Source organism: Natator depressus, chromosome 2 (genome assembly GCF_965152275.1).
Source record: "Natator depressus isolate rNatDep1 chromosome 2, rNatDep2.hap1, whole genome shotgun sequence".
NCBI lineage: Eukaryota > Metazoa > Chordata > Testudines > Cheloniidae > Natator > Natator depressus.
The window spans coordinates 192166388-192192519 of record NC_134235.1 but is presented as its reverse complement, the minus strand read 5'-3'; the positions used below and the strand labels follow the sequence as shown (position 1 = coordinate 192192519).

The 26132-nt window shown below is 41.1% G+C and overlaps 1 protein-coding gene across 2 annotated transcripts in view; it reads right to left on the bottom strand.

Moving 5' to 3' along the window:
- Positions 1-26132, bottom strand: part of AZI2 (5-azacytidine induced 2) — a 47777-nt gene that overhangs the window by 15557 nt on the left and 6088 nt on the right. For both annotated transcript variants that reach the window (XM_074945632.1, XM_074945631.1), the window contains exons 2-5: positions 21387-21616; positions 14971-15096; positions 14508-14607; positions 7065-7201 (exon numbers count right to left, since the gene is read on the bottom strand). In XM_074945632.1, the coding sequence (XP_074801733.1) occupies positions 7065-7201; positions 14508-14607; positions 14971-15096; positions 21387-21611 (588 nt within the window). In that variant the 5' untranslated portion in view covers positions 21612-21616. The remainder of the gene's footprint in view (positions 1-7064; positions 7202-14507; positions 14608-14970; positions 15097-21386; positions 21617-26132) is intronic.

Genomic DNA, 26132 nt, shown 5'->3' with positions numbered 1-26132 from the left:
TAAAATCAGCATTTAAATTTTAGTTAATTATTAAATCTAATCTAGAATTAGAAGAGCAAAAAAATTTATATTAGATTCTGGTAAACATGCTATCAATTGTCACTGTGGCTTTAAGTGGACCCACTCTATTATTAGCATAGCTTTTAGTTGATGCAGGGTGAATATCCCATACACCTACCATGCAAAACTGAAACAAGAAAATCTAGAATACTAAAAATATAGAAAAGACAACCAGAATGTCACGATAGCAGCCATTTCTCTTTAATTCTAGGTTTTAAACTATGTTTGCTAAACTGGTCTTTGCCAGTTGAAATATTGAGAGCGCTGTGGGATTTCTTAATACAATGTCATTTTCCTCTTCCTCCAAAGCTTTACTGCTCATGCGCAAGATATTCAGTTTCTGTGCTATAAAAATAGCTACTGTAAATTAGTGTACACTAGTTTAAAATCTTGTTCATATGTGCTTCCCATCTTGATCTGTTAGTGGATTTGAGGGGAAGAAGTAGTTTCTTGTATTTCTTCTTCAAGACAAGTTACTGTAACAATTATTGATTCAGAGTTTTGTGTAGATGGTGCACCGAACTTACCCCTTAAGTCTGTTAGATCTCCCAGCATGCATCACACAAACAATAAATCCCCGTATGTGAACAGACATTATTCAAACTAAATATCTCCAAAATTTTTTGAAAACAAAACACTTGATTTTGTTTGCAATTTTTTTAATTCTTTAAAATTTATGAAGTTAGTCAGAAAAGGCACTTACAATAACTAGGTATAAACAAAAAACAAGAAGCACCTGCTAAGGAGAGGAAAGTTAATGATGAATAAACACTCAATTCAAGATAATCGATTCCCTTTAGCACCATCTAGTGGACAAAATATATATCAGCATGTAGATACTGAATAAAACAAAACACTTTCAGTAAGAAGAGCTCAAACGCTCTTAAAACATTAAACCATGTCATATTTGCACAAAGGTGACTGATGACAGCAATCAGTTGATCAGGCTGCCCAACAAAGTCCCCAAAGACTGATAGCCAGTATTTATGGTGTGTATCTTAACAAAAAAATGAATGCTTAATCTTTAACAGCTAGGGCAAACTTAATAGCGTTAATAAACACTAGAAAAACAAAGAACTCACTCTACTCACAAAGATAGCATATCCTCTGTTTTAAGGAAAAAGTCAAATCATTTCATCTGCCTCTTTGTTTTCCTTTTTTAAAATTGTAGATGCATTTTAATTTAATATCTGCAGCATATAGCTGCATTTAGCAGATCAGTATCTTAAATTTGAGAGCTCACTCATGACTGCAGTGTGCTAAAAAATAGCGTCTTTATGAACAGGTATAAAAAAACGTGTGCAGAAGCAACCACATCCCTTCCACATGAGCTAAGTTTTAAAGACCAAGACAAAGAGTACCTTAATACACCTACAGCAAATGTTAAAAGTAATAATTAATAATTGTGCTCTCACAACACCAAAAGAAATCAGATTCTGGGCTCTGGTCTTAATTCTGGAGAAAAACCTCAAAGTGGTCTTTCAGCCCTCCTGAGAGGAAGGTATTAAGAGTATGAAAAATTGTTACAAGGAATTGAATGCTTCATGATACTCTCCTGATGAGATCAACTAAAGCTTCAGCACCCTGTGGCTGTTTCTGGGATGGCCGGGCATAAAAACAAGGTCTAAATATTACCATTAATTCCACAGATATTTCTAATACAGTCCTGTATAAAAAAAGATACTGGAAAGTCATAGCTTTCAACCCGAGACCTAAAATGAGGCACAATACAGATGGAAGTTAAGGTGACGTAAACTTCTTTCCTTTAAGATGCACAAGCTGCTTTCTCATTTCATTAACAGGACTGCATTTCTGGAGTCATCTTCAAGGAAAAGAACATTAAGATAACAGCAAGCCTGTACTGAAGGTAATAGTTAAGAAATTATGCTTGCTGTCCCCCCCTTTGCTGGATGTGCACATGTCTGATATAAGTAGTTCAGGACAAGAAATTGGTCTTACTCCAAGAGAGTGTAAATATACAGAACTGTATAAAACAAACTTTTTAATAAATATACTGCATTATGCACAAAAAACTACATTAAAAGAACATTCAAGGTTGCAAAAATCAAGCTCTCAAAAGTTAGGAAACAGCAGAATTAAGATTGCCTATGCAATCTTAATTCAGCCTCCTTATGCTTATGTGTCACGATACTGTCTTTAATTACATAATCACTTAGTATCTTTTCCACAGAGCCCCTGCCTGTGGATGACTCAGGGTTGTACGGTGAAGGAGGCTGTTGTCTATGGGAACCCTGCCTCACAGAACTGGAAGCAGTACAGTGAATGAGGCAGGGGATTGCAGGAAGAGAAAGAACAGTCTCTTGGTTAAGGCAGTTGAATGCTGTCCTGGAGAAGTGGATTCTATCCTTGCCTTTGCCACAGAGTTCCTATGTAATGCTAGGAAAGTCACTTAAACCATGCTTTCCACAGGTGGCCACTAACCGTGTTCCTCATTTTTAGGGAGCCAAACTTGAGACTCCAGGGTCTGATTTGCTGAAGTGTGATGAACATGCACAACTGCAATCGAAGTTGATAGGAACGGTGCTTTGAATATATAAAATGCTAAATAACGTTAAGTACTTTGGAAAAAAAAAATCAGGCCCTTGGCATCTCAAATTAGAACCCAAAATTAGTGGAAAATTTTGACCTTACTTTGTCTCAACTTCCCACATGTGAACTAGGGATAATACCATCCCCTCACTATACAGGGATGTTGTGAAGATAAATTCATATTTGTGAAAAACTCAGATACAATAGTGATAAATACCATAGACCAGTGGTTTTCAAACTTTTTTTCTGGCAACCCAGTTGAAGAAAATCGATGCCCTCAACCCAACGGAGCTGGGTATGAGGGTTGGAGTGTAGGAATGGGCTCTAGGTTTGGGGCAGGCTCAGGGCTGGGGATTGGGGTGCGGGTGCAGGCTTACCTCGGGCAGCTCCCGGTCAGCAGCGCAGCAGGGGTGCAGAGGCAGGCTTCCTGCCTGTCCTGGCACCGCAGACAGTGCTGTGCCCCAGAAGCAGCCAGCAGTAGGTACAGCTCCTAGGCAGAGGTGTGCAAGTGGCTCCATGTGGCCCTTGCCCTAAGGCACCCCCTCCCCCGCCCCGCAGTTCCCATTGGCTGGGAGCCTGTGCTTGGGGTGGGGGCAGCATGCAGAGCCCCGTGGCTCCCCCCCACCTAGGAGCCAGACCTACTGCTGTCCGCTTCTGGGGCACAGCATAGTGTCAGAACAGGTAGGGACTAGCCTGCCTTAGCCGGGCAACACCGCCTACGGGACTTTTACCAACCCGGTCGGCTGTGCTGACCGGAGCCGCTGCAAACCAGCGCCTTATATTCCGCAGTGTATTACTGGATCGCGACCTGCAGTTTTAAAACCACCGCCATAGACAAGCCCTTAAGGAAATTAATAATTCTGTCTTCAGAGCAGAGTTTGAATGGTGTGCAGTAAAACTGGGTATAGGGTCATGCAATAAAGTATTTTACTTCCTTAACCATGAGGCTGTCCTTTCTCTTCCTGCAATCCCTGCCTCATACACTATATACTTTGCAAATTCTGTGAAGCAGGAGTCCTACAGACAACAGCTTCTTTTACTGCACAGCTTTGATTCATCCACAGAGCAGCTCCATTCTGTGTACTAAATGAAGCAGGGGTCCTGTGGGGGGGGCAGGAGGGAAGGTAAAGCATCATGTAATTAAGAACTATTGTAATTCATACATAGAAGGGGCCAAATTAAGGCTGCACAAGCAATCTTAATTCTGGCATTTCCTAACTTTTTGAGCGCTTAACTCTGCAACCTTAATAATGTTCTTAAAGTAGTTTGAGTTTGTCACTTGGGTTGTTAAAATAGCAAATGAAAAGACATTCTATTTTGTGGCATCATATTAACATCTACATGATTCATCAGCAGGGTTGGAACCTTTAGATTCACTGCACAGCCTCTGCCTTTTGAACTATCACAGTAACTGATAGCAGTAATAGGTCGACAACCTCTCTGGACCAGCACTAGATGGGGATGAAACACACATTTTGCCAGTGGATTTCACAGATGATATTTGCCAACAGAAGAGCAGAGAAATGATAAAAATCCTGGGTTTCTTTCCAGGCTCTGGAGAGGAGCAGGCTCTAGTAGCCAGACTTCTGCCAGGTCCCCCAACCATAAAGCCTTCTGACCCATCTTCTCCCTCTCTCTTTCCCATTTCTGGCTCTTTTTCCCAGTCCCATTTTCCTTGAATACCGTGTCCCAGTCTCCACTATTCTAGCTTCTAATCTCAATCCCAGTCTCCTTGCACTGCCAGTCCCAGTTCCCCCCCATCCCAGCTCCTCATTCAATCTGCCTCCCTCCACTGGTTCCCAGTCTCAGTCTCCGTCTCCTCATCCATTCTCAGTCTCCCACAATAGCTTCCCCATCTCCATGTCCTAGTCTCTCCCCTTCCCTGGCTTCTTGTTCCAGTCTCTTTGCCCAGAGAGTCCCAATCTCCCCCCTCATTACCAGTGCCTCATTCAATTCCAGTGTTCCTCCTCATGCCAACTGTATCCCACGTCACACACCTCATTTCCCTCATCAGCCTCTAGTCTCAGTTTCCCCAGACTCCTTTTCCCAATTTGCCCCTTTCCTGCCCCCTTGGTCCAGTGTTTGTCCCCTCTGCATAAGAATCAGGTGGTTTCCTACTTCAGTCTGCATACATGCCAAAAAGGGTAATTGAGAACACAGGAGAAACAGGCTCCTGGTCTCAGAGTTCAAGTCCCGGACCCACCAGGCAGAGAGCATGTGGGTGCAGCTACCTTAAGGAAAGTCTAGCTTTACCCCTTTAGCTCTGGGTTGGTGCATGCTCAGTAGTTCTGAGGGAACGGTGCACACACAGTCTGGTCAGCACCAGGAGCTGAGAGACACACAGGCATGCCCAGTGCAATCAGAATCTTTGGGAATTTTGCTGCTAATAAATCTTCAGAAGTTTCCGACAGGTTCAGTCACAGAGACCACCTTGGGACAGTCACCTGATGTGCTGAAGTTACCTCTGAGCCAGTTTTCCCTGCCAGCTTGGGACTCCAGAACCCTGCCTTGTTGAGCCAGACATGCTAGGCTGCTGCAACACAGACTGAGGTCTGGTCCACACCCCCAAAGCTGCAGACTTTAATCAAAAACTGCTCAGCAGGTCACCTATCTCCAGCACCCAGACACCCAGTTACCAATGGGATCCAAACCGCAAATAAATCATTTTACTTTGTATAAAGCCTATACAGGGTAAACTCATAAATTGTCCACCCTCTATAACACTGATAGAGAGATATGCACACCTGTTTGCTCCCCCAGGTATTAATCACTTACTCTGGGTTTACTAATAATAAAATCACTTTTGTTTAAGTATAAAAAGTAGGATTTAAGTGGTTCCAAGTAATAACAGACAGAGCAAAGTAAGTCACAAAGCAAAATAAAGCAAAAATATGCAAGTCTAAGCCTAATATGTTAAGAAACTGTTTTCAAATAAAATCTCACCCTCAGATGTTCCAATAAGCTGCTTTCACAGACTAGACTCCCTCCTAGTCTGGGCCCAATCCTTTCCCCTGGAACAGTCCTTGATAGTTCCAGCAGACATTTTAGGTGGAAAGCAGGGGTGCTCTCATGACTGGCCACCCCCTTTGTTCTGTTCCACCCCCTTTTATAGTTTTAGCACAAGGTGGGAATCTTTTGTCTCTCTAGGTCCCCACCCCTCCTTCTAAATGGAAGAGGACCAGATTTAAGATGGATTCCAGTGTCATGTGACATGGTCACATGTGCTGTGAGACCTCATTCTTCATTGCCCACAGGAAGGCTTGCAGGTAAATAAACCCATTCACAACCAATTGTCCTAGTCAATGGGAGCCATCAAGATTCTAAGCCACCATTAATGGCCCACACTTTGCATAATTACAAAAGGACCTCAGAGTTATACTTCATATTTCTAGCTTCAGATACAAGAAAGATACATGCATACAAATAGGATGAACACACTTAGAAGATTATAAGCTTTGTAATACCTTAAAAGAGGCCTTTTGCATAAAGCAGAGTCTCTCAAACTGAGGGTTGGGACCCCTCAGGGGTTATTACATTGGGGTGGGAGGGTGTCATGAGCTGTAAGCCTCCACCCTAAACCCTGCTTTGCACCCAAGATTTCTAATGGTGTTAAATATATTTTTAAAATTTATAGGGGGGGGGTCCGGACTCAGAAACTTGCTAGGTGAAAGGGGTCACCAGTACAAAAGTTTGAGAACTACTGGCCTAAAGCATGTTCTAGTTACATTATAGTCACATTTATACGCATATTTTCATAAAGCATATGGAGTGCAACGTCACAGTCTCTACGAGCAAGTGCAAATTGCAGTATTTCAAAGACTTTGAAGCTTATTTGGGTGGATTTTTATAGGAACAGCACAACACATCCCCGATACAAGGCCACTGCTCTGCCAAGTTTCAAGTCCTTACATTAAGCATGTGGACGATAGAAATGTTCAAATAAAAGTCATCAGTTTTTGTGTTTTGTTTTAAAGATGGGGAAAAAAAACATTCTTCTCTAGCTTTGTTGTCTGAAACAGCTGACCTGTACTGGATGAAGTTTAAAAAAAAAAAAAAAAAAAAGCCCGCAACCTGAGGCAGATACTGGGCGTGGAAAATTTCAGCTCATATGATTGAAGTTTGTCAAAATTATAAGCAACTAAAACAGGGTCTTATAATCAGGTTTTGGGCAACCTTAACAACTGGCAGTCCTACCAGCCCTGCACATAATTGAGTGAGTGCACATAATTTATACAAGAGATAAATAATTTCATGGGAAGAGAATTAGTTTTACTATGAAGAAAAAGGGTTTTCATTTTTCAGTTATATATATTGTAAATATGCAACTCTTTCATATATAATTTTTTTTTCCTCATGTGAACAAAAGAATTGGGGTAAATGTCAAAGTTCAATATTATATATTCATTTTAATTTTACAAGTATATTAATGTTTCAATTCCATAATTCAACAGTACCTTCTGCAGTTCTTTTCTGAGACCGTTGCATTCTTTTTTCAGCTTTTCTAGTTCCTGTTCCAGACTGTGCACTTTCAGGTCACTATTCAGCTTCTCTATTTCCCAGCTAGATGGAGTAGAGTTTAGATTCCTCATCACTACAAAAAGATAAGCAACAGACTGATTTCCACTCCCATTATAAGGTTTCAGAGTTAGACATCATGTCATGGCTCATGATGAGTATCTGCACCAGACAAAATAAAAAGGACTCAGATTCAGTTTGTTTTAATCAATAAAGTTAATTTAAAAATATTTAGTATCACTATTTTTAATAAAGCAAGACATTGTCAAATATATGTAATATGGAGTTACTTACCATCCAATATTTCAGATCTCCTTTCCTAAGCACTTTTTTTTTTAAAAACTAGTCTTCCTTGTACAAAGATCACATTCAGGAAGTGAAAGCAATAGGTTTCCCAATGGTTATTTATCAAGAGAGCTAACAGAAACTTGTTGACAGAGGAAAACTCAAAAAATAGATTGCCCTTTAATGAACATAGCCCCGTTTTTCTTTTACATAAGTTCTCCAAAGCATATTGTAAAATGCCTCAATACAAAAACAGGATTGAAGGAAGGGGAAAAAAACCCACCACACCACACACACCTGAAAACAGATTTAATACTGGGAAGTGATCAGATCCAGATGTAGAGCTATTCAAGCTGGTGCATGCCCAACTTGCATGCATAGTAAAATATTGCTCCTTTTTCTCAAGCTAGGTTTACTAGAAGTTTTTCCCAATTATGCCTAACAGGAAGTTTCAAATAGAAGTGCACAATAAACTACCATGCAATAAGGTTAGCTAAAGAACCCTGAGTCATAGTTGCCTCTTTAGAAAAAAAAGCAAACAAATATCCAGAGGTGGCCTAGACATACAAATAAGACTAATATGTAAGGCTTTTTTATCCCAAGTAGAGATCATCCTAATATCAATGCAGGAGGTGGGGGAAAAAAAAGTTTTCCATAGCATACAGGCTCTCACTGCAAGATTAGCTATCTGAATAAGTTAACACTGATCAAAACTCAAGATAAATTGAATGATTTAGTTTTTAAATGAATTATCATACAGCGTATGTGATAGGATGTTCACTGCACACCAGTCCAAAAGGGGTTAAGGCAGGCTAGATAGGCCAATCAGCCACAGTAGGTTGCTCCTGAGGGGGAGACAGGGATCAACGATGCTTAATTAAGGATGAAGTTCACCCAGGCAGGAACAGACAGGGCTTCAGAAGCAGAAACCAGGAGAAGGCTGCAGTGGGAAGCAGTCTGCGGTCACTCCCTGACAAGAGAGAGGTGTGCTGGAGATGATAGGGTCTGGCAAGAGGAGGCCTGGGAATGGAGGAAGCTCAGACAGGTGGTAAACCCAGAGGTGCCAGAGGAAAGTAGGAAACAGATCGGGGGGGTACGCAGACCATAGTTGTGGACCCTTATCAAGTCCCTGGGATGGAACCCAGAGTAGATGGTGGACCCAGGTTCCCCCTTCCAGCCACTGTGCAAGTGGCACTGTGTATGGACGGAGAATGGAGTACTGCCCACAATGGCAGAGGGACAGCTAGTCCTGAGAGACTTTGACATATCCTGGAAGGGAAGGACTACAGTGACTTGTCTGCAGGGCCAAGTCACAAAAGTACCTAACAACTACGTAGAGTCCTGAAGGGTCAATGGGCTGAGCCACTGCAAGAGGGGGCATCCGTCTGGTCAGTTGGGAGCTACTCCCCAGATGAGCCACAAAGAGTGAACCCCGTTACAGTGCAGTATAAAAATAATCCACATTGAGACCCATTCTACACTTGAAACACTGACTGACATAGCTATGGCACTCAGGGGTGTGAAAAATCCACACCCCCCGTGTGCAATAGCTATGGCTACCTAACCCCCAATGTAGCTGCAGCTAGGTCAATGGAAGAATACCTCCCTCAACCTTGCTACCATTAGTCAGGGAGGTGGCGTTTCTGTAGCAATAGAAAAACCCCGCCTGTTGTTGTAGGTGGTGTCTTTATTCTGGGGTTATGCCAGCATAGCTATGGCACCGTAGCTATGCTGCTATAGTCCCCATAAATATAGATATGGCTTTCGTAAACAACTTTCTTAGGGAATTATAGTTGAAATCCCATCCTAAGCACCACTTAAAAAAAATACTCCAAAATGTTTTTGATTCCCCATAGAAGGGAGCATGATTCAAATATGGAAGACTGGAGCATTCCCTCATTTCATATATATATGCCATTTGTATTTTGATATACAGTAGAACCTCAAAAGATACAAACACCAGAGTTAGACTGACCAGTCAACCAGACACCATATGAAACTGAAAGTAACCAATCAGGTAGCAGAAGAGGGCACCCCCCCCCCCCCCCCAAAAACAAAAACAACCCAGTACTGTGACTTTATTGCATCTTAGAGGTAGGCACATCTGGGCTGCCTGTACCCACCCTACCCCCACACGCAGGGTAGCCACTTACAGTTAGCTAGGAGGTGAAGACGCTGGGACTGCCAGCCCAAGGCAGCCAGAACCAGCAGAATAGGAGCAGGGTTGGGGGTCTGCGCAGCTTTCACCCCTCCCATCCCCGGCTGGGAGGGGGAGGCGCTGTTTTCACACACACACACACCCCCCACCCCTGCCGGGAGGTGGACAAGCTTGCATACTCATGCCAGGGGCTGAGTAGGGAGCTCAGCTGTTTACGAAGCCTGGCCTGGAGTGTCACCTGCTGGACCTGGAGCCCAAACTGCGCTTTGTTGAGAGTTACGGACAGCCTCCATTCTTGAGGTGTTCTTAATTCTGAAGTTCTACCGTAAGCCTTTCAAATGTTTGTACAGGATACATCTTTCTATACCACCAACTTCTCATCCACTCAGCCCTTTTCTTCCTTTCTTCCATGGACATGGTCGTTTCTCTCCAAGCATTGCTCTCCTCCATCTTTATGTCTTTTGCCCCTCTTTCACATCAAAGTCCAGCCTGGCAAGGCTTACCCCCAACATCCACCTCCTCCACTCCTGCTGCAAACCATCTCTGGAATAAATCCCATCACCAGGTTGACTTCCTCCTGTACAAATTCAATCTCTCCTTTTAGTTCTGCCATATTCCTAGCGAAACAACTCTACCTCTCCAACTTAACTGAATCCCATGCCACATTCTCAGATAGCTTTGACTCACTCCTCAAATCCTTCCTTCCTCCAGCCTCCACTTCTTCCTCTGCACAGGATCTCACAAATTTCTTTCAAGAGAAAACTGACAAAATATAATGTAGCCTTTCCCCTCCCCTTCGCCTCCTACAGCTCTCTACTTCAGCAGTCAAATGCAGAAGATTCTCATCTTCTCTCCTCTAACCCAACCACTTCCCCTAGTGACCCTCTCCCTTCTGCTCTTATCCCCTCCTATACTCTTCTCAACTTCTTCTGGCTCTTTCCCCTCATAATACAAGCATACATTTGTCCCTCCAACCTTAAAAATCCCACCTTTGACTCCACTTGCCTCTCCAACTACCACTATGTTTTACAACTGCTGTCTGGAATTCCTCTCCTCCAATTCCATCCTAGACTTTCTCCAATCCAGCTTTCAACCCTTTATGCTTCTACCACACTCCCCTGAAACCAACATCTCTAATATCCTCTTCCTTGCCAAGTCGCAGAAGCAGCACTCCATCCTCATTCTCTTTGACCTGTGAGTGCCTTTGATACCATTGACCATGCTCTTCTTGAAATCTTGCCCTCCCTTAGCTTCTGTGAGGTTGTCCTCTCCTGGTCTCTTCCTACCTCTCTAATTGTCCCTTCAGTGGATCCTCCTCATCCATCCACCAACACTTTGTGGGAATTCCACAGGGCTCTGTCCTTGGTCTCCCTTCTCCACCTTATCTTTAGGGTAATCTCATCCACCAACACAAATTCAACTACCATCTCTATGCAGACTATTCACAGATCTACCTCTCTATTTTACATTTGGGGACAATGTATACCTTCAGATCAGCGGCACTGCTATGGGTACCCGCATGGCCCCACAGTATGCCAACATTTTTATGGCTGATTTAGAACAACGCTTCCTCAGCTCTCGTCCCCTAACGCCCCTACTCTACTTGCGCTATATTGATGACATCTTCATCATCTGGACCCATGGAAAAGAAGCCCTTGAGGAATTCCACCATGATTTCAACAATTTCCATCCCACCATCAACCTCAGCCTGGTCCAGTCCACACAAGAGATCCACTTCCTGGACACTACAGTGCTAATAAACAATGGTCACATAAACACCACCCTATACCGGAAACCTACTGACCGCTATTCCTACCTACATGCCTCCAGCTTTCACCCTGACCACACCACACGATCCATCGTCTACAGCCAAGCTCTGCGATACAACCGCATTTGCTCCAATCCCTCAGACAGAGACAAACACCTACAAGATCTCTATCAAGCATTCTTACAACTACAATACCCACCTGCGGAAGTGAAGAAACAGATTGATAGAGCCAGAAGAGTTCCCAGAAGTCACCTACTACAGGACAGGCCTAACAAAGAAAATAACAGAACGCCACTAGCCGTCACCTTCAGCCCCCAACTAAAACCCCTGCAACGCATTATTAAGGATCTACAACCTATCCTGAAGGATAACCCAACACTCTCACAAATCTTGGGAGACAGGCCAGTCCTTGCCTACAGACAACCCCCCAACCTGAAGCGAATACTCACCAACAACCACATACCACACAACAGAACCACTAACCCAGGAACCTATCCTTGCAACAAAGCCCGTTGCCAACTGTGCCCACATATCTATTCAGGGGACACCATCACAGGGCCTAATAACATCAGCCACACTATCAGAGGCTCGTTCACCTGCACATCCACCAATGTGATATATGCCATCATGTGCCAGCAATGCCCCTCTGCCATGTACATTGGTCAAACTGGACAGTCTCTACGTAAAAGAATAAATGGACACAAATCAGATGTCAAGAATTATAACATTCATAAACCAGTCGGAGAACACTTCAATCTCTCTGGTCACGCAATCAGAGACATGAAGGTCGCTATCTTACAACAAAAAAACTTCAAATCCAGAGTCCAGCGAGAAACTGCTGAATTGGAATTCATTTGCAAATTGGATACTATTAATTTAGGCTTAAATAGAGACTGGAAGTGGCTAAGTCATTATGCAAGGTAGCCTATTTCCCCTTGTTTTTTCCTCCCCCCCGACGTTCTGGTTAAACTTGGATTTATGCTGGAAGTGGCCCACCTTGATTGTCATGCACAGTGTGGGGAGAGTGGTCAGTTTGGATGAGCTATTGCCAGCAGGAGAGTGAGTTTGTGTGTGTATGGGCGTGGGGGAGTGAGAAAACCTGGATTTGTGCTGGAAATGGCCCACTTTGATTTTCATGCAGGTTGTAAGGAGAGTGGTCACTTTGGATAGGCTATTACCAGCAGGAGAGTGAGTTTGTGTGTGTGGTTTTTGGAGGGGGGTGAGAGAACCTGGATTTCTGCAGGAAATGGCCCACCTTGATTATCATACACATTGTGAAGACAGTGGTCACTTTTGATGGGCTATTACCAGCAAGAGAGTGAGTTTGTCTGTGGGGGGGCGGAGGGTGAGAAAACCTGGATTTGTGCTGGAAATGGCCCAACCTGATGATCACTTTAGATAAGCTATTACCAGCAGGAGAGTGGGGTGGGAGGAGGTATTGTTTCATGGTGTCTGTGTATATAATGTCTTCTGCAATTTCCACAGTATGCATCCGATGAAGTGAGCTGTAGCTCACGAAAGCTCATGCTCAAATAAATTGGTTAGTCTCTAAGGTGCCACAAGTCCTCCTTTTCTATTTCAGACCTGCCTCCTGTTATCAAAATAAAAATCTTGGCCTGAAATCTCTTTGTGGAGGTCTAACCATCAGCTCAAGCTCAGCAAGACTAAAACATAGGTTAGTCTCTCCAATCCCCACATAAAAAAGCAGACTCCCTGCTACCTCCTTTCTTGATCATTCAGGACAACACTATCACCATTCAGGCCTGAACTTGGAAGTCATCTTTGACTCTGACCCATCTCCAGATCTTCATATCCAGGCTATGTGTAAGTCTTGCTAATTCTTTCTGCATAACATCTCTAAGTTATGGCCTTTCATACTGACCCACTCAGCTGAAACTCATCTTGTCTTGATTATTGCAACATTCTTTTCTCTGGCCTTGACAAATGCAATCTTGTCTCAATCCGTATAGAATGGCGCTACATGGATCATTTTCCAAGCCCATCACTCTGACCAGGTCTCCGCTCTCTTTGATTCCTCCACTGGTTCCCCTTCTGTACTGCACCAAACCTAAGACACTTGTCTTCACTGTCAAGATCCTTCACAATCTATCCCCACCCAACCTTTCCTCTGTCATTCAGTACCAAGAGGTCGAGTCCAGCCTTCGATCAGCCCAGGAGGTTAGCCTCCAATCAACTACTTGTTAAATTTTGCAGCAAGTACCTTCCTGCTTTCTCCCATGCTGCGGAGAAACTCCCCACAAGCATGCGCAAAGTTACCTCATTATCCTCTTTCAGATCTCTGCTTAAATCTCTCCTTTGCCATTATGTCTATTAAAAACTAAACAGTTATGCAGTATTTATCTGCCACTGATTTGTTAAACCTGATGGTTTTTTATTCTTTGTAAATAAGTTAGAACAATGGAGGAGGTGAAAAAAAAGTTTGTCAGCCTCAACTCTTTCACACAAGTGACTTACAGTACAACAATCCAATATGAAAATAAACCGATAACCATGTACAGAGACACAATATGCTAACCCAAAGTTCCTCCACTATTATAGTGCACTGCAATCTAACACATCAAGCCACCACCATGGAGTGTTTAAGCTCTGAAGAGTCTGCATTGCATATGCTGAGACACTTAGTTTCAGTTTTCAGAGTAGCAGCTGTGTTAGTCTGTATCCGCAAAAAGAAAAAGGAGTATTTGTGGCACCTTAGAGACTAACAAATTTATTTGAGCATAAGCTTTCGTGAGCTACAGCATCCAATGAAGTGAGCTGTAGCTCACGAAAGCTTATGCTCAAATAAATTTGTTAGTCTCTAAGGTGCCACAAATACTCCTTTTCTTTTTAGTTACAGTTGTATGCTAAGACATTGGGCTTATCTACACAGTGTGTCAGCCTGCACTACAGCAGTGAATTCTAGTGCTCATTAGTGTGCTGCACACTAACTGGCCCAACGTGGATCCTGATGGTGTGCATTAAAAGTTCCCTAGTGCATGTTAATGTAGTTTCAAATGGGACGACATTAATACGCACTAGGAAACATTTACCGCATGCCAGCAGGATCCACACCAGACAGTGAGGAACAATCCTGTGCACACTAGAATTTATACCTCTCTGCTGCTGGCTAAAATACCGTGTAGGCAAGCAAATAGTGACAAAACTGAATACCTTGTTGAGTTTCCACTTCAGTTCTCAGTTGTAGGAGCTCCACTTCTTTAGACTGCAACTGCTCACTCAAGATTTTCAAGGACTCTGTATTCTCTTTTATCTAGTTTAAGAAAAAATTTGTCAGGGAACTTTCTGCAGTTTGCTAGTTATAATGCTGACTCTTATTTACAACACTATATTTAAAGTTCCTGCATTCTTTTGGTGATTAGCCGCAATATTAAACTAGACCATCAATAACGATGGCCCTCAGCCAGAGGCATTGTTTAAGAACTTTATCTTATTCCTATCCAAAACACCATCAAAATATATTTAATACATATGTTCACTTGTTTAGATTTTTAAAGCAATACAGGTCTTTAGTGAGTAAAATAAATTCAAGAACTCCCTCTTTATTATAAATTTACTCTATAATATACTTGCATGATGTGCACCTGTTTTTGCATAATGAATTAAATGGACATACCGTTTTATCCAGTTTGCCTTTCAGATTATCTCTGTCAATGCAGGCCTCTCGATAGGCTTGATAGGCCTTGTTTACTTGCTCACGTCCAACTGAGCTGCTTTCTTCTTCCCAACGGGAGCCAAGGAGCTGTGTTTAGTAGGCAAAAGAAATAATCCTCACCTTTTATATTCGAAATAGCTTTTAAACAGTCAGTGTTGTCTGCTTATCAAATTATTGATATTTTACAGCCAGCAACTGTATTTCATATTCCAGAATATGAAACTGCCATTAATTCATGTCAACACATGTACATTTATATGCACTGAAATTTTAAGAGAGCAATAATAAAAATTAACTATGACTTCTGCAGTCTATTCCTAGTCAACACTAGTGATGGAAGGAAGAAAAAGAAAAAACAAACATGCGCAAGTCTGAATCCCCACTCTGGGGCATGGTCTTGAATTCAGCTCTCCCCACTTCTCCTGGATGAGCATCCTAACCACCAGGCAATTGGCTATTATAGGATGGGTTGCTCTCAGTTTCTCCTGTTGTGAATCCACATCTCCTTGCACCTCGATGAGCGAATTAATCACCAAGAGAGAGTCATTCACCCTCTTGCTTCAGCCCAAAGAATATTTAAGTATTTATAAACAATGGAACAGCTTCAACAGGAAAGACAGAGTAACCCACCCCACATTAGCCCACTGCCTGGGGGTTAGGAGGTTTACCTGGCTGGGGGGTGGTAGAGTTGAGTTCAGTTCAAGTATCTGCTCTAGAGTGGGGATTCAAGCATGGGTCTCCCACATCTCAGGCAACTGCCCTAGTCACTGGGCTAAAGGTTATAAAAGAGGATGGCTGGACAGACTCAGACACACACTGCTGGCCCCAAACAGATTTTTCCAATTTGCTGACAAATTACAAATCTTTTCAGAAACAAAAAGTGAATATTTTTTCTGATTTTTTTTGTTTTCAGACTAAAAAAAGAAAAATCATTTACCCAGTTCTAGTTATATGAGCCATAACGTCTTTACAGTATAAATTAGACAAAATGAAGTTCAGAAACACCAATTAGATGCCTTACACAAGGACTTCATTGCTTTATCTTTTACTCACATGTACAACCCAATGCTTAATCCCTTCATATCTTACATTTTTAATGACTTGTAAGCCACCTCTTCTGGTCAAATAGTACTTCAAAAACTGTTAATGCAAATGCCTAAAACTAGGTTGTGAGCATGCATTTAGTTTCACAATCCTACCTTAAGCACATCCAGCTGATTTTCGTGTGTGCGCGCGCACGTACACGTACACGAGAAGCCCAAGCAGAGTTAATCTATTCTATAACAAACAGAAGAGGCTGCTGTGGAGGCAAGAGACAAAGCACTCCAGGGGGCAGTAGCCTCTTCTGCAAATGCAGAGAGAATATTTTCTCCATTTCAGTTTATTCAACTAGTTTGGCTCAAATGACAAGTTCATTCTAAGTTTAAAAAAATGGGAGTCGAAACCAAGGTTTCCTACTTTCTCTTCTATCAATTTATTAATAAAAAACTAGGTAAAAGGATGAAATCAACTAATTCTAAAATCTTCAAGGACATTGTGACCAGAAATAATCAGTTCAAGTCAGTAACTACAGATAATATTGCCTTTGTTTAATAAATCACTTAGTTTTAAATGCAGAACATGTATCTAGTGCATTAAAGTAATTTCATTTAATTAAAATAAATTTAAAATGCTGTTTCTATGCAATTTAATTGAATTTCCATTTAAGTAGAGCCTAACACAAATCACAAGTAAAAAATGAAGGATGATCTAGTAAATGAACACATCATTCACCATTATCTAATAAAAATGTAAAAATTAAGAATTTGTAGCACTTAACTCACATTTATTCAATTACACTGTATCTATACACCTTTATTTAGGTATCCTCCTGCTTAGCAAGAAGCACCAAGTTGAGTGTAAATGTGATATTTGGTGGATAACCATTAAAATACGTTGATTTGCGACTAGTGAATATCAAATCATAATTAAAGTCAGTGATTTAAACAATCTACCTTGCCTCCCTATAATGAATCAGCACCACTATGGCTACCTTGTCAGTTTGACAGTGGACTCAGGTGGTACACACAATATTTAACATGACAGAGCTATTGGTACATTCTAATATATGTGGATAAGACTGCATGCCCACAATGGCTGGCACCCAGGTACTATAATTTAAAAAACAAAACAAAACACAAAACCCAACATCAGTGAATCAGGTATGCATGTGCACTCAAGATTAAACTGTGAATATGCATAGTTTTGATCCTGCAGGTTGCTAGGTAGATGCAGAACTTGCTCGAAGTGGAATTGTGCACGCATGCACACATACTAAAGAAATGCCCAGCACCTCACAGAAAACAGTTATACATATACTGTTATATCATGTTTTCAGAGTTGCACATGGGCTTAGTGCCTTTAAAACCCTTTTATGAACAATCAAGTCTGTTTTTGAAAATGTAGCGTTTTATGGATTACTACAATAGTTTGTTTCACACAAGATAAAAGAAAAGGAGGACTTGTGGCACCTTAGAGACTAACCAATTTATTTGAGCATAAGCTTTCGTGAGCTACAGCTTTATCAAATGCATTCAGTAGCTCACGAAAGCTTATGCTCAAATAAATTGGTTAGTCTCTAAGGTGCCACAAATCCTCCTTTTCTTTTTGCGGATACAGACTAACACGGCTGCTACTCTGACACAAAAGATAGCGATGCATAGTTCTGAATGTTTCTAACCTTAAATGATTTCTAAGTTTCACTAGCATCCCCACAGTGCCGTACAATAGGAAATGGTGACAACATATAGAATACAGATGGCACTGTTGTAGCGTCGCAAGATATTTATGTGCCAGATATGCTAAACATTCATGTGCCCCTTCATGCTTCGGCCCCCATTCCAGAGGACATGCTTCCATGCTGATTGAGGATGCTCATTTAAAATAAATAAATAAATGCATTAAATTTGTGACTAAACTCCTTGGGGGAGAACTGTATGTCTCCTACTCTGTTTTACCCACATTCTGCCATATACTTCATATTATAGCAGTCTCGGATGATGACCCAGCCCACGTTGTTCTTTTTAAGAACACTTCCGCTGCAGATTTGACAAAACACAAAGAAGGTACCACCATGAGATTTCTAAAGATAGCTACATCACTCAACCCAATGTTTAAGTATCTGAAGTGCCTTCCAAAATCTGAGAGGGATGAGGTGTAGAGCATGCTTTCAGAAGTCTTAAAAGAACAACACTGATGCAGAAACTATAGAACCCGAACAACAAAACAAAAAATCAACCGTCTGCTGGTGACATCTGACTGACTCAGATGATGAAAATGAACATGCATCGGTCTGCACTGCTTTGGATGGTTATCGAGCAGAACCCATTATCAGCATGGACTCATGTCCTCAAATGATGGTTGAAGCATGAAAGGACATACAAATCTAGTGCATCTGGCACATAAATATCTTGTGACGCCAGCTACAACAGTGCCATGCAAAGGCCTGTTCTCACTTTCAGGTGATATTGTAAACAATAAGTGGGCAACATTATCTCCTGCAAATGTAAAACTTGTTTGTCTGAGCAACTGGCTGAACAAGCAGTAGGACTGAGTGGACTTGTAGGCTCTAAAGTTTTACGTTGTTTTATTTTTAAATGCAGGGTTTTTTGGGTACATAATTCTACATTTGTAAGTTCAACTTTCATGATAAAGAGATTGCTCTACAGTACTTGTATTAGGTGAATTGAAAAATATTGTCTGCTTTTTACAGTGCAAATCAAAAATAATCAAAAATATAAAGTGAGCACTGTACACGTTATATTCTGTTGTAAGTGAAATCAATATATTTGAAAATGTAGAAAACATCCAAAACTATTATTGTTTAATCACACAATTAATCACGATTAATTTTTTTAATCATTTGACAGTCCTATTTTTTAATATAACTTTTCTTATACATTCAGCACATTTAAAGGTAGTTTTATTTGACCAAAAAAAAAAAAAAAAAAAAATTAAATATCCTGTTTTGTGCATTTAATTGAATTTAAATCCAAATAGAGCTTGATTAATTTTGGACTTGAGATTTGTCATCTAGTAAATAAGAAATGCACCATTCACCATTTTCTAACATAAAAAAAAAAAATCTAAACACTAATAATCTGAATACAATGTAAATTAGACTATAAAATTGCTTAAACATGGATAGATATAATGTACCCTCCTGGTTAGCCAAAAAATAAAAAAAGCACCAATTTTAGTGTAAAAGCTATATTTAGCTGCAAATCAATATATTTTAATGGTTACCAACAAATAAGAATTAACCTCTCTTTAGAAAAATAACTAAAGTACAAATCCACAACAGGATTAAAATCAATTTAAATCATGGTTTCCTTCCTGCTTATTTAAATCAGTGATTTAAATTGCTTTGATTTAAATCAATCCACCATGAAATCTGTATAAATAAATTAAGTATTTTACAATTGCTCAAGAAGTTTACACAAATTCAGGGCCAAATTACACCGACCTTACTCAGGCAAAAAAACTCACTAAAGTAAAAGTTTTGCCAGTATAACTATTTCAAGAATTACCCCTCAAGAAAAATTATTCTTTCAATAGCTTGAGGTATTTTCTTTTGTTTTTACGAAGCCCTAAGCACGATTCAGTTCTTTCTTCCAACACAAATCAAAGTGACTTGAGCCTCAAAAGATTCTAGGCATCAGCAGTCCAGACTTTATCCATCTTTTTATAAGGCACTGTAGACCTAAAGGTAAATGAGTGTCTTTGAATACATCATCAGATTACACCTAACTCAGTTACAAACTGCCTGTCATTAACTAATGTGAAGACAATCTTATTAGTCTATTCAAATCTAGAACCCATCTGGCCAGTGAAACAAAATATTCACTAACGTTTACATTCTTGTGACAATTACTTTCCCCACTTGCAACTTCAGAGCTTTACAGGGAGGTAGAGAAATGACTAGATCATATATGTGCTCAAGTTGTAGGGAATTCATAGCCTGGGTAGTTTAAAAAAAGACGACCAACAAAACAAAAACAAACAAACAAGGTAAAGTTTTACATTCTTAAACAAGTTTTAGAAGACCAGAATAAGAACTATTGTTTCCCTCTCAATATCAATTGTGGCCCTTTTTCTGAGGCTCTGAACTTGGAAGTCAAATATTTTTATTTTACATTTCTGGTTACGTTTTTTGATTTTGCTATTTACCAACTATCATAAATATAAAGGGAAGGATAACCACTTTTCTGTGTACAGTGCTATAAAATCCCTCCTGGCCAGAGGCAGAATCCCTTTACCTATAAAGGGTTAAGAAGCTCAGATAACCTGGCTGGCACCTGACCCAAAATGACCAATGAGGGGACAAGATACTTTCAAATCTGGGCGGGGGGAGGGACGGCTTTTGTCTGTCTGTGTGATACCTCTGCCAGGAACAGATCAAGGATGCAAGCCCTCCAACTCCTGTAAAGTTAGTAAGTAATCTAGCTAGAAAATGCGTTAGGTTTTCTTTGTTTTGGCTTGTGAAATTTGCTGTGCTAGAGGAAATGTGTATTCCTGTTTTTGTGTAACTCAAGGTTTTGCCTAGAGGGATTCTTTATGTTTTGAATCTGACTGCCTGTAAGATTATCTTCCATTCTGATCTTACAGAGTTGTTCTCTTATCTTTTTTTGTTCTTCTAATAAAGTTTTCAGAGTAGCAGCCGTGTTAGTCTGTATTCGCAAAAAGAAAAAGGAGTACTTGTGGCACCTTAGAGTTTTTGTTAGTCTCTAAGGTGCCACAAGTAATAAAGTTCTGTTTTTTAAGCATTTGATTGGGTTTTTTGGGTGTTAAAAATCCATGGCTGGTCTGTGCTTATCTTGTTTATTCTCAAGTCTCCCCAGGAAAGGGGGCGTAAGGGCTTGGGGGGATATTTTGGGGAAATAGGAACTCCAAGTGGTCCTTTCCTGTTCTTTGTCTAAATCACTTGGTGGTGGCAGCATACTGTTCAAAGACAAGGAGAAATTTGTGCCTTGGGAAAGTTTTTAACCTAAGCTGGTAAAAATAAGCTTAGGGGGTCTTTCATGCGGGTCCCCACATCTGTACCCTAGAGTTCAGAGTGGGGAAGGAACCCTGACATCAACTTTGTTCACAGAAAAGTGGAGTTATAGAACTCAAGAGCCAAAGGCTATTTAACAGTAAACTAGGCTGTCAAAGGAAAACAAATTGTGTTTTAAGAGAGAGAGAGCACGAGAGAGAGCATATAAAAATAAAACTTATTACAAACATAGTATTTCCTCTTTAAAGATATACGGATTAGTGATATTATGAACTGACATCCATCTAGCCAAACTTTAAGGGAAAAAAGTCTTATTACAAAGTATCAAAAAAATTGCACTTACCTTTTCTTCTAAGAGCCTTACTCTTTTCTTTAAGAAGGAGTTCTCCTTCTCTGTCTCCTTTAGTCGTTTCTTGATATCTTCATAAGCAGTGACAAGTGCAAAATGTGAAGCAATGGACTCATCCCCTGCATATGCTGGAACAGGAATCTCTCTCTCTCTTCTGTGGGTACCATCTGCCTTTTCATGATTCAAAATATAGATGTCATCTTCTCCCAGCTCATCCATGACAGCTGTTTGAAAAGACATAATAGTGTTAAAAAAATTCTCACCAAGATACATGCCAAAAGCACTACAGTTTAAAAAGCCTTCACGCATAATGCCATAGATACTTTTAAAAAAAAAATTCCTTCTTATTTATCTTTGCCATGTCATCGCAAGTTTACAGAGAATCCATGACACCCATTTTTCATCAATGATCAAGTTATACAGTCAGATGTTTCCATACTCTTACACTTCTCATTCCCTATTTACACTCTTCTGTACTTATAAACTTCACCAACTTTCACGGTTTGCAATATTTTCCATTGACCAAAATCCATAATCTCTTATGTGTTTAAATAACACTTATGGAATATAAATCATCAATGCTGTTTTAGAGCTTGGCTTGTTCCAAGTTATATTTGGACCATAAGGAGAAACAGTCTTTGCAGCTTTTGCAAGTCAATGACAGAAACAGGCTTGATATCTCTGAACTACATCAAATAATGATCAGTTGCAAAAAAGGTATACAGTTAAGTCCTCTTTCTCTCTCTGCATACTCAAGTAGCTCCTAACCTTCAGCTCTGCATCTTCCCTATTCCTTTATTAGCACCAATTCTGATAATCTTTTACTAACTTCAGATATGGTCTCCTGTTTTTCATTATTTTCATTGTGACGTTGGCTGACCAGGTCATACTAGAGTGTATTCAGGTTAATTCACTTGTGTATTAGATCAAAGCGATTTTAAATGTGTAAGTGTTTTGGGTGTTTAAACTTCATAAAACTAATGGAAGGTTACTTGAATTTTTTTTTCTTATCTATTCCTGTCATAAATGTAATAGCAAACATTTACATGGTAAGTACCCTTGCAACTAAGTTACCCATCAAAGAAATCTTGTGAAATGATTATGAAGTACTTAAAGACTTTAGCATTTTCTGTTAATTTCACAGCAAATGGCCATTGTGTACATGGTCAGAGGTCAAAAGTCTAAGTGCCTTCCTCACTCGCTGTCATCAAAGGAAAAACCCATGTGGGCAGAGAGACTGCCAGCTTGTCTTCTGTGAGACGATATAAATATGGATTTAAAGAAAGATCCTTTATCTCTGGACCGTTGGGATTCTAACAAGGCAGTATAACTGAATGAGAAGATGGAGAGCCCCAAAATTATTCTGGGTAACCATGGAAAAAACTTCTGGGAAACTAACAATTACATCACTACCACCATTTGGAGTTATAAACAGTGGTTTACTGATTATATTTTACCTGCTTTAACCTCTCAAACACACTCTTTTTTCTTAGCTAATAAACTTTTAATTAGTTTATTAAAGAACTGGCTGCCAGCATTGTCTTCGTTGTAAGATCTGCGATATCAATTGATCTGGGGCAAGTGGCTGGTCTTTTGGGACTGGGATAAACCTGATGTGGTGCGATTTTAGGTTTAAATTACCTAGGTGCACAAGTACTCCTTTTCTTTTATCACAAAGTTCTGTTTCTCTGGGTGGCAAGACAGCCTGGAGAAGCTAAGGGAGACTGTCTGTGACTCCACAGTAAGACTGGTAAAGTGACCCAGGAGTTCAGATATGTTACTGGCTTGGTGAAATCTAATTATAGAACATACCACCAGTTTGGGTTGTTTGCTATTGTTTTCTGACAGTCTGCCCCCCGCTCTCCTGCTGGTAATAGCTCACCTTACCTGAAAAGAAAAGGAGTACTTGTGGCACCTTAGAGACTAACCACTTTATTTGAGCATGAGCTTTCGTGAGCTACAGCTCACTTCATCGGATGCATCCACAGTATGCATCCGATGAAGTGAGCTGTAGCTCACGAAAGCTCATGCTCAAATAAATTGGTTAGTCTCTAAGGTGCCACAAGTACTCCTTTTCTTTTTGCGAATATCACCTTACCTGATCACTCTCCTTACAGTATGTATGGTAACACCCATTGTTTCATGTTGTCTGTGTATATAAATCTCCCCATTGTATTTTCCACTGAATGCATCCGATGAAGTGAGCTGTAGCTCACGAAAGCTTATGCTCAAATCCGTCAATTTGTTAGTCTCTAAGGTGCCACAAGTACTCCTTTTCTTTTTGCCCTGAGATAGTCACTCACAGAGGAGAGCCACTCCGGACAGCATGACAGCCATGTCCTATATGTATTCTCAAGCTATTCTCTTAGCAAAAGAAATCTTATGGTTATCTTTGGGCTCTCTTTCAAAAAGTTTATGACCTGACTTTCCAGCCTAATAAGAGACATAACATGTACAAATGCTGCTTTATAAATTCAGGAATTGTACATTTCTTCTGTGCATGTCGAGAGTCTTTTTACTGCACTAAAAATTTATGTTTCAAAAGATCTTTAATTTAAAAAAAATATTCTCAAAATCCTACACTAGATTCTTCTGGCAACATGGTACCTCATACAGCTAGTCTGGTGCTTTGTCTTTGACCATTATATGGAAGCACAGTTGCACTTCTCTAGTTAGTCAAGTGGAATTTTATACTTAATGAAATGATTGAATCCCTGCCTAATGTAGGAATACAATACATCCTTCCTAAAATTACAGAATCATTGAACTCTGGAAGAAATGAACTTTAGAAGTCCAAGCCACAAACACCAGAGAGTTACAGGACAGCCAGCTTAGACTCCAATTTTTTTGGGAAAGGTTACATGTAATATATTTTTTAAATTAACATCGGCTTGGTTGCACATGCAACCACCACTACAGTCAGATCTGATAATGACCACATGGGTGAGGTATTATCTTTTATTGGACCAACTTCTGTTAGTGGGGGAGGGGGGGGAGGGGGAGGGGAAGACCTGAAGAAGAGCTCTATATAGGCTTGAAAGCTTCTGTGTCTCTCTCTCTCTCTCACCAACAGAAGCTGGTCCACGAAGAGATATTACTTTACCCACTGTGACAGGGTCAGGCCAGATGGCTACAGGAGAGTGATATTTCCCACCCCGCCCCCAGACACTAGCCCTTTATTGGGGCACAACAGGCTGCAGGCACTGGCCCGGGCAGCTCTGCCATGTCCCCCAGCAGGGAGGGCAGAGCAGGGGGCTGGACGGAAGGGGGCCAGGGCACCCTGCCAGCCCTCTGCCCAGGAAGGAGGGCAGCCCCGGCCCAAGCTGCAGAGGGGGAGGGGAGCCCCCCGGAGAGGACACTAATAAATACAGAGCTGGCCCGGCGGCAGGACCCTACTCGTCGAGGCGGCAGTGTGATAGAAGGCAGATATATTAGCTCCAGGTTAAATAGGTCCCTTTTCCCTGAGTAAAGTAACAGGGAAGGTTCCAGAACAATCAGGAACTTTCTAGAATCAATTAAGACAGGCAGGCTAATCAGGGCACCCGGGTTTTAAAAAAGAACTCACCTCAGTTTGTGGTGTGCATGCAAGGTGCTGGGAGCAAGAGGAGCAAGAAGCTGAAAGTGAGAAGGTGTACTACTGGAAGATTGAGAAGTACAAGCATTACCAGACATCTGGAGGAAGGTCCTGTGGTGAGAATAAAGAAGGTGTTGGGAGGAGGCCATGGGGAAGTAGCCCAGGGAGTTGTAGCTGTCACGCAGCTGTTACAGGAGCCACTGTAGACAGCTGCAATCTACAGGGCCCTGGGCTGGAACCCGGAGTAGAGGGCAGGCCCGGGTTCCCCCCATTCCCCCAACTCCCTACTTGATACTGGAGGAGTTAACCTGGACTATGGGTTCCACCAGACGGGAAGGTCTCTGGCCTGTTCCCCGATCCACTAGGTGGATCAGCAGAGACTGCGGGGATTGTTCTTCTTCCTTTTCCCCATGCTGGCCAGTGATGAGGCTAACTGAGTGAATGGCAGATTTGAGCCACAAAAGTGGCCAAACTGAGGGCTGCTGTGAACCTGTGAGGCGAGCAAATCCACCAATAAGCGCAGGACCCACCAAGGCAGAGGAGGAACTTTGTCACACCACCTTGTCCCTCTAATATCCTGGGACCATCACAGCTACAAAAACAGATCTGGTATGGACTGTTTTAGCTGGTTCTACATGGCAGATGAAGACAATCCATTCATGAGAAAGATCCTGCTTATGCTAAGTTAGAGGAACTCAAACAGGCACTTCCCCCTCATTTCTCAAGGTGTTAGGATGGCCAACTCTAACTCCCTCAGCTTCATCCCCTTAAGGGATGGGGGTGGGGAGTTTATTAGAAGATCATTATGGGGAGGAAAACTGGTGAGAGGGTGATGAGTAGAGGAGGAAGTATTAAGTTCAGGAGGACAGATGTGATTTTTAGATAGTTTGTTTATAAGAGAAATTCACAAGGGCACACTGGCGGAAAGAAGTATAACAGTGCCCTGTTTGACTGGGGATTAAGAGCCTGTAGGTACTAAGGGATAGAAAGTTAGAGTTAGGAGACTGCCTCAACATATACATTGCATGAAATTAAAGCAAAAAACATTAAAAACCTAATTTATAATATCTCAATTAACACAAGGTATATTTAACTACATCCCTGCATCATAAAAGACACTGATCCTTTACATTGTGAAAGGAAGCAGCACAAGTGAGGTTCCAAAC